The sequence below is a fragment of the Protomyctophum bolini genome, assembly GCF_963924005.1.
Source record: "Protomyctophum bolini genome assembly, chromosome: 11".
Lineage (NCBI taxonomy): Eukaryota > Metazoa > Chordata > Actinopteri > Myctophiformes > Myctophidae > Protomyctophum > Protomyctophum bolini.
This window is the reverse complement of record NC_137872.1, coordinates 9,408,421-9,418,569: the sequence shown is the minus strand read 5'-3', so window position 1 is coordinate 9,418,569 and position 10,149 is coordinate 9,408,421. Positions and strand designations below refer to the sequence as shown.

The 10,149-nt window shown below is 40.8% G+C and overlaps 1 protein-coding gene across 1 annotated transcript; it reads right to left on the bottom strand.

The window, feature by feature from the left end:
* Nucleotides 1–318: 318 nt before the first annotated feature.
* Nucleotides 319–3,932, bottom strand: LOC308324459 (deoxyribonuclease-1-like; the record flags this gene model as incomplete). The annotated part of the gene is made up of 8 exons (XM_080776503.1): nt 319–369; nt 1,202–1,298; nt 1,634–1,788; nt 2,079–2,191; nt 2,558–2,673; nt 2,769–2,849; nt 3,083–3,171; nt 3,795–3,932. 8 exons carry the CDS (start codon nt 3,930–3,932, stop codon nt 319–321), a joined length of 840 nt encoding a protein of 279 aa, XP_080632629.1.
* Nucleotides 3,933–10,149: the final 6,217 nt, after the last annotated feature.

Below are 10,149 nucleotides of genomic sequence, written 5' to 3'. Positions count from 1 at the left end.
CAACACGGTTGCATGTCCCTCACACACATGGACCAACTTCTTATTTCCACTATTTTGTTTAGACAGGGGTTTAAAATATCTGGTGTGTTATTTGTCCCAAAATACCATTCAATTGTGAAAGTTTGCTTTAATCAGTGTAATGCAGACATGACAGTAAAAGCACCATTTAAACTGATTTATTATATTGTCATGTAATTCATTGCAGTGTCGTGGAGTGTTTCCACACAATGACACAATCAATTCATATTTGAGGTTGTTTTGATGATTGGGTTGTTGTAGAATAGATGGTCCCTGTAGGTGGGCTCAGACAGCAGGGGCTTAGCCAATCAGCTCCACCTCCACAGGATAATGGTCGCTGACAGCCAATGCCTGTGAAACAGACAAAAATATCAACGTGGGCCATGCAGGCATGTACTACTGTATGTTGTCCTTTCAGGATAAAACAGCAGAACTGATCAGAACTATGATATATTCTAAGCTTGATATGCTTTATCTATACTGATTCTCTCATCTAAGCATATATGTAGATATACTGTACTTGTGACACCATGGCCACTGCTTTATCAGATACTGTATGCCAAATGATACAAGATGCAACTGTTGACGCACACTATTCTACAGCGTAGAACATCATGTTTCATTGTGTACTTCATATCATACTTCATATTCAATTCAGGTCCTTTTTCATATCTGTTGCAACTCATATCTTCTGGTCATGTAAATATGAACCATATTATGTTCTCTGACTGTTCTTTATAAACTTTAGAACTTCTTCGGCTCAGAGACGGATGCATACTGCGTAGGCAGGGGTCAACGTGTTAAAGAATGCACAAAAGGTACACAATGACACAAGGCATCAGATGCCTGCAAGGTATTTTGACCGAAACGTTGCTTAAATAATAAGTGTACATATTGCGTAAGTACTGGTGTGTGGGCCATTGTGGGATACTTTATGTGCATTTTTGTATAGACAAAATTCACAACATACTGTATCCCTTTTGGAGGATATTATTCTACAAATACATAATATACTGTGTATAGAAATATACGTATGATCATTTAACATCAGCCTTCAGTCTTCAGACAGAAAATAGGGCGCCTGTGTTACTCCCATCAGGTCTTGATCAGGTATGGAAATATGAAGGTACATTATTAAGGCATATATACTGTATCACAGTTTTTCGGATCAGGTTGCGGTTACCAGACTGTGGCTGAGATGCAGGTCTTGCATGAAGTTATACACTTGAGCGCTGTCAGGCACAACTCCTTTCACCATCATGTCGGTGGTTGCCACAATCCTACGAACACAGAGAGGACAGGAGATGAGGATTGTGTGTTTCTTAAAAAATGTACCAATGTATGTACGCATGTGTGACTCGTGATTTGTGCAACTGTGATTTGTGCAACTGTGTGTGTGTGTGTGTGTGTGTGTGTGTGTGTGTGTGTGTGTGTGTGTGTGTGTGTGTGTGTGTGTGTGTGTGTGTGTGTGTGTGTGTGTGTGTGTGGTGTGTGTGTGTGTGTGTGTGTGTGTGTGTGTGTGTGTGTGTGTGTGTGTCTGTGTGTGTGTGTGTGTGTGTGTGTGTGTGTGTGTGTGTGCGTGCATGCGTGCGTGGGTGGGTGCGTGCCTGTCTACCTGTCATAGGCACACTTGGTGTTTGACACAGTAGTGTCAGCGTCGTCAGTGATCAGCCAATGGAAACTCTTGTCCGTGAAGAGGCGGATCTTGTTCCAGTCTTCCCCGTTCACATAGCTGCAGCCTGTGTTGAAGTCACCCAGCAGCACTATGTCCTGTTACATACAGTATAATAGAGAGAGAGAGATGGGCATAATATAAAGGTAAAAATATGATTCCGCACATATAGCTCTGATCCACATTGTAGAAACACTGGCATTTCACCTGATGAAGGCCAACAATGGCCGAAACGTTGTGAGCGGAACTGTGTGCAGACTTCACTCATCTTTTTACACTGTTATTATCTATTGTCCAGCAGCAGCAATAAGGGACTGGATGTGTGCAACCTACATGTTTCGAGCATACAAAGGTAGACATACAACTGTATGAATGAGAAAATAATTACATTGGTTTTCCAGCGAGCACGGACATCATCCACCACATCATACAGAGCATCTGTCTCCTCCATAGCCGAACTTGGAGAGGTGTGCTGGGGGATCAGCACAAAGGGACTCACAGCTGGAGGAGGGAGAAGGAGAGAGTGGAGTGGTTATGTGTGACAATGAATATGTAATGAATGCGAGATGTAACGTCATATGGGCATGTGGGAGAGAGGGTGTAAGACTGCAGAGAGATGCAGATATATAGGAGAGTGATCAGGGTATAGGAGTGAGAGAGGATGGAGGCGTGCAATGAATGCAAACTAAACTTATGTCCTCTGTAATTGTGTTCATCTTTCTGACCTTGTTCCCAGGTTCTCACTATAGTCAAACAAGGGCACACACGCACGCACGCACGCACACACACACACACACACACACACACACACACACACACACACACACACACACACACACACACACACACACACTTCAGGCAGCTTACCAGCATGCTTGGAGGAGAACATGACGACAAAAGGCTCTCTCATGAAGGTATCAGTTCCGCAGGGTTCACAGCCGTCATCGTACGTGTAGTTCTTAACTACAGACACCGTCTGCTCCCTATCGACCATGGCACAAGAGGCACAAATTAATTGGTGTGTGTGTGTGTGTGTGTGTGTGTGTGTGTGTGCGTGTGTGTGTGTGTGTGTGCGTACCTGTAGATGAAGAGGTATTGTTCCTTGTAGGTGCTGCGACCCAGTGGCTCACTGATGATGTGACGGTACTCTGGAGAACCTCTGGAGAGGAATATTGACACACACATACAGTAGATGAAGAGACACATGCACATACTGTACACAGGTGTACAGACATAATGTATAGGTGTACTAGTAGTATACTTGAAATCACATTGCCGTAAAGTTCTTGCTTGCATTACATAGGAAGATTAAGCGCTCCTGTGAGCAATGTGTTATTTATAGTGGCAGTGTCTAGCAGGCACACAATCACTGAAATACAGTGATGGTCTCACTTGTTGACGCGCTCCATCAGTCTCTTGGTCGCGGACAGGTCACTGTCTCTGACCTCCTGGATCAGAACGATGTCATAGCGATGCACAATCTACAAAGCAGAATTTTAAAAAATATATTGAAATTATATCACTTGTTGACCTTTACATGACTTTTCAGTTTCATTCCCTGTAATATCAGATTTGTTCAATATACTAAATTAAGTTACTTTTAAGTCATCATGTTTCCTCCTAAAATGCAATACTGTAGGTGACGTCCCATGCTGTGTTCTTCACAGAAGGACACCCAGATGTCCAGATGTCCAAGATGCCCACCTATATCCTGTTACCAAATACCCTCTTTCACCCAGACAAAAGGCGGTAAAGGTGGAGTCAAGAGAAGAATGCACTAGCCTGACCAGCTCAAAGAGTCTGACAAACCAGATAAACCAGAGCAACTATCTCAAGTCAATGTTTGAGATTTTGAGAAGTACTTTTTAATACTTCAAAGGTACGTGCTTTTGTACTCTACTGTATAGTACATGAGTAAAAGTTTGACTGAGCACTTTGACTGTGGCGTTGAGTAGGCTACTTTGTCCACCACTGCTTGAACATGTTATTTAATTATAACATCATACACATGCAGTATACCCAGGTTACCTGTATCAGCCGATCAAATATTTTTGACCCATGTTTCCCCCAGATAAATAGTGTGAAAGCGTGATGTGTTTCCTACTGTGGAGAGGATATCCATGATGGTGGCATTGGAGGCCTTCTTGTCTCCAAATGACTTGACGTTGAAGGCTCCCAGCAGCAGAGTACTGCCCAGCTGCAACAGAGCCAGCAAGAGACCCAGAGAACACACCAAACGCATCCTGCGATGGTGAGAGATAAGTTCAGGTAAGAGCAAGGTGCACAATAAAATTGTGAGTGTGCATTTAACTAGTCCATTTGGGTCCATTTGTTATACGTAACACTGAGGATGTTTACTGTGTGAGGACATTTCAAAAGCCAGGCATATATTTAGGAAGGAAATATCATAAACAAAGTAAACTGTTATATTTAGAGATGCACGGTATTAATATTATGACAGAGATCCGATCTCCGATTATTTGCAGGGTCATATCGGCCGATACCGATTCCGATACCGATATATTACATAATTATATTATATTTATATTGAACTTGAATTGTTGTTTTGCTGGTGAACGTAGATGGTAAGCCCACCTCCCCACTAACAGCTGACGCTCTTAAAGAGACAGACAGGCACACTGGCTGCTCTGTGAGTACAAAGCCTTTCACATTACTATTGCATCATCATCTTTGAAAATATTCTGGATTATTTTTAGACTGATCGGATACCGAAATGGCATTTTCATGGTCAATATGGCATTTTCTGATATATTATATATATATAATATATAATATATACGCTACCGACTATATAGTACATCGCTAGTTATTTTTATACAACGTTGCAGTACAAGAACTTAAATGAACTTTCTCTAAAGAACTGGTTAGGTATAATAGCAAAATCAAATATGAAGGAAGCAGTTAAGTGCATCACAATGCAACAAAACATGTACAGTATTGACTAACTTACCTTCTTCAAAGCAAGTTAAGCAGAAGTATGCATTTTCTTTCCCACGAGAAACCGCATAATACAAGATAAGATGTGGTCTGACTGATACTGCTATTATATAAAAGGCACAACTGTGCTTCCTTGCAGATGCTAAATGAAGCATTTATTGGATTAATAGGATACAATTGGTTGATTGATTGAAGTATATATGTATTAACAGTATGCAGAATGGGTATATATTTCAAATGAAAGCACAACTCATTACAAAAACTGTTACTGTGGACGACACAATGGTAAAGCATTACACTTGTTTACAACAGGGTCCACCATTTTCAATTAATCAGAAAATTTAGAGAGTCACGGAGCTGTTACTGTGGTCAAGCGTTTGACCGATGCAGGTGTGAAGTTGTTAATCAAAAATAATAAATGATCACTTCAAAAGAGAGAGTTGGACTCTTTGCTGTCCATGTGAGATGTTAAAAGCTGAAGTGCTGATATTTCTGTTTAGGGAGTGGAAAACAGAGACCTTGACCTTGACATGAATCCATACTTTAACTGCACTCTGCCTGTGAGTTTTCCCTCATAGTTTTGGAGGGAGAGTCATGGCACTGTCTTAGGAGGACAGACAACAAAGGGGAGATTTGTAACATTATTCTACCCTTGAGGTTTCCTGTTTTCTGCAGTAATTTGAACACTTTCTGTGTCATTCCTCCAACATGCTGGCATGGCCCTCATAAACATGGACCAAATATTCTGTTTATTCTTCGTGAATAAACAAATGCAATACAATTGGTTTGCAAAAAAACAAAGCCAAAGAAATGAAACGTCTGCATTCATAACTGTGTTGCCGTTGTTCCCTCCCTGTTAACAAACTGTGAGGATCATAAAGCTACAATACCTGCTTCTGAACGTCTGTCCTGCTCTGGTCACTGCAGTGTGAATCCCAGTCAGTTCTCAGAGGCACCACCCAAGGTCTCTATAGTGGCAGGTTTTTATTTACCTGTGGGGTATGCGTCGGAGCAGGTGCGTGTGTGTGTGTGTGTGTGTGTGTGTGTGTGTGTGTGTGGGGGGGGGGGGGGGGGAGGAGAGAGAGAGAGAGAGAGAGAGAGAGAGAGAGAGAGAGAGAGAGAGAGAGAGAGAGAGAGAGAGAGAGAGAGAGAGAGAGAATTGTGAATGTGGGTTGGGGTGCTGTAAGAAATAGAAGAAAGGTGAAGGGGAATGGGGGGGTGTACAGGATGAAGTAGAGGAGGGGCAGAAGAGGAAATAAAGTGAAAACAGGGGGAGTAGAGATCAGGATGGGAGGGGGAGTGTTTGAAGTTCAGGTGAGGTGAACGATTTCTTTTGGTTTTTTTAATACAGTATATGTAGCAGGATTCAATTATATCAAAACAAAACACATGCACTTTCATTTTTTTTACTGTAGGTATAAGCATGTTTTATCTCACCTGCACATACCAATTATTATTAATATAACCAGTAAGACGCCCTGAGGACGAGAAGAGACCGAGGTCGCGTGCACGCATCCGCCTGGGTGACGGCAGACTGTACTGGCCATATATGGAGTGTGTCTTGAGTGTACAGGGTTTGCTGAGGTCAGAGAGAGAGAGCGAGAGAGAGAGAGAGGGTGTGCTATTGACTTAATTTGATATAACAGAAAGATTAAATGTCCCTGACCTAATTGCAGCAATCTACACAAACCGTGTGCTGGGCTGTCTATAAGAAATTATTAAATATATATATATATATATATATATATATATATATATATATATATATATATATATATATATATATATATATATATATTTGTCTTTACATTATGTTCCTCTACTCTGTATTTAATGTGCTTGGGTCCTGTAAAATGCTGCCTCTGTAAAGGACAGCTCTGTTGTTTCTAAATGTTCTGTAAAAAATAATGTTGGCCTGACTTCACACAAATGGTGGTAGCCTAGTTGCATGCGATGAGAATCCAACAGGTGCTGTAAACACCAGTTGATGATAACCTAACTGCCCAACGTGGACATTACTTTTCATTTGTTTACTATCGTCTATCAGGGAGAAAACATGGAGAGAAAAAAGACCAACAAGTTGGGCATTTTATGTGTTTCATATAATGAAAGGCACACAAGTGCAAGTATAAGAACTTTGTAGAATTGGAGGATTGGAATGGGCTGGCTCTGGTCGATTTGGAGTGCAGTACACTGAGTACAGTAGGCCTACAGCAACATATTATTGGTTATAATTTTGGTTTATAATTATTTATTTTTAGCCTATAGAGCTCTGAGTAATGATTTGCAATTGCACATGCTGCATGCATGCTTGCCTTTAAGATGAAAACAAATTTAGCATTTCAAAAAGTAAAATAAATTAGTCTCACAATGTTAATCAAGTAGTTGACAATCTTGATTTGGGTTTTGTCTTGTTCAAATAATTTGCAGCAACTGCAGCCACCATATTGTTTAAGTTTTCATTGTCATTTGTCAATCAAGTTCAGGTTGCCATGGTTACAGGGAGGGTATTTAATCCTGGCCCTAATCAGTCGCAGGTGTTGCCAGTAGCAGAGGCAAACAGTTTTTAGACTGTGTTCTGAATTCTGATGACACTGTATCCTGTGTGCGTCGACGGTTTATTTATGTTTATTTGTAAGCAAGAGTATAGGACTTTGAGCAGAATAAATATCATCTAATATAAACTCAGTGAACGTTTGGATATCAGTTTCTGGAGCACATGAACTTCCTCGGCAACCAGTCCAGTATCACCCAAGTATAGGGACTTGGGCGTTACAGCCCCTTGTAGATAGCTTGTAGATCAGCTATTTTCAAAACAATCTTGGAAAAAAAGTGACACATTTTGAATATCTAGATAGAAGATGAATCCATTGAGCAGTACATTGAGAGTGAAACAAACAGAGGCCCTCCAGACTCAGACTCTTGTTGGTTTGTGAAGTGTTTTGAATGACAAAGCATGAGGAGACTGGAGGATCGGTTCCTCAGGAGAAGTGAAGAGCTTATTTGAGCTGATTTGAGACACAGTTACCATAATATCTCTTGATAGGGGCTATCGTATGTATTCACAGTTTGAGTTTGTAGCTTTGGTTGCTTATATTCTGTACACAATAAGGGTATATATAGAGACAAATCAGACATGAATGAACAATCCTCGATAAAAGTCTCCTTCATAAAATACATTTATTGAGATAAACAACAGGCACGTGGATGTGTGATCGTTTCCATTTGAATGAACAGAAAAGACTGCATGGTTTCCATCATGTCATATGTGCTCCAAGAGTCTATAGTCTAGAATGTATGCAGTAGCCTACACTCATCATGGCTCTGACACCAAGGCAGCATCAACATCACATTAGTTTAGGTTGAGGCAAGTGACAAGTGTAGGTCATGTTTGATATCAGTTCAAATCGAGTTCATACAAAAAGAAAAGAATGAAGATGTAGTTTTCTGTAAGACCACAAGGTGTAGCCAGACAACCGTGCTCTCATGGTTGTCTAATAGAGGGGAGAAAAACCCATTGTAGTCTGTGATGTTTCTAACTTATGAATAGGCCTACCATCAGAAGATCAGATCAAAATAGATAGTCATTACAACAAGCCGATGTCAATCCACTTTCCTTGACGTAATTTGGTGTTTTCTATCTTCAAGAATAAAAAGGTCTGCACACTGCTGACTTTTTTTTTAATTCTTGATGTGTGATTTGTTTGATCCGGCACCCAGCCTATTGAGGTATATAGATGTATTTTGGTTGCCTCAATCCTCTGCCACTACCACCACTTACATGCATAGCAGAGCCGAAGAGTTATGATGATCGTCATGGGGGCTCCCCGCAGCCCCGCCTCCCCGACTGATGTCTGACTAGCTCCCAGGCTATCTAGATTCCGTCTATCGCTGTAATGGCAGCTCTGCCAACAGAAAGAAAAGTACTTTATTATTTGTTTATTGAACCCTGCGCTCGTCTGTTTTTTGAGACCTTTATTTAGTTTATGTCTGGAGCCTGTTCTTGTTTTGTTTGCCCCGTTTATTTTGAAACCATTACACTCACACGACACAAACTCCTACCATAATATCAACCTGTTGCAGTGTGACAGTGTGACCCCACCCTGTCACTGTTTGCTGCTAGTGTACATGCCTTTCAGTAAGCGCGCACTGTTAGGACATGCAAAGACTACTAAGAAGCAGCAAACTGAACAAACACACACACACACACACACACACACACACACACACACAGTCACACACACACACACACACACACACACACTGCTCTCTAGATTCCTGTCTCTTTAAGCAGCTGAACTCTATATTGGGCCAAACCAACTCCCCTTCCAGGGAGGGGGAGGATTGCCTGTCACAGAAGGACATCAAAGGATTAAAGGACTTTTGGGAAACCTAAAAAGACTTTAAAATAGAGCTACAAGCTCAACGGAAATGTGAATATGAATATAATGTATATGAATGTGTTTTGTGCCAAGCCAGGCAGAGTTGACATGTTGTGGATCATGTTGACCCCTATTCAGTTGGTCCAGTCTAGTGGGAGGGGCCATGGGGGGTATAAAGCTCAGAGACTGAATATCCAAGTCATTCTGTCTGCACACTCTGCTGCTGTTGGTCGGGGAAGGAGCTGTCTCTGAGGAGGTGATGTTATTTTGTTATTATTTAATACCATGGTTTACATAGATCTATTACTGTGATGTTTATTATGATATATATATAGATTATAATTATTTAATGTACATTTGAAAAGGCTGGATTTATAAATACTTATGCTTATATCATATGATAATGATTTATTTGGAAATGAGTTTGATTTATGTGGTTATATATGATATGCAGTACTTTGTTTTGAATATATCTTTTTATTTCTATTTTGCAGACGTTTGGTCTCCTTTGTTGTTATCACTTGTCTGTCACTTGGGGTTAATAAATCTTGCTTAAACTCTGCCCAACTGCGTAGCCGTGCCATCCGTTTGTTCATACTACCCTAGCCTCAGAGAGGGGTGTGACATGCAGTCATCATCAATCACCATCGACAAACGGCTACAAGTGAGTAAACTACAAGACGCCCAAGTCCCAAAGTGTGAGCACGTTGTTAAACCGTATATCTCTGGTGATAAAAGAAAGAAAGGCATATTGGCCCTACATTCAAGTTGAAATCTTTACTCTGATACGGACACAAGTATTGAAATTGGATCGATTGGAAGGATCTAACCATAATGGATGTGTCACGCTATTGAAGCTAATGAAATGAGCGATACCATACGGATGAATGAACGCGCAGAGCGCGACATTTAATGTGGATTGGAATTAATTGATGTCGCTATTAAGCAAGCTTTGTGCAACGCTAAGTTTGGATCTGGAAAATAAGCGCTGCTGTTGTATTCTAAATACGGACGTCATGTCACTTTTACTGATGTCTGTAAATGAAACGGATGAATTACTCCAGTATGAAAGAGGCCTGTCTGTGTGTTTGCTAATACAAAAACAGCTTAATTGATATA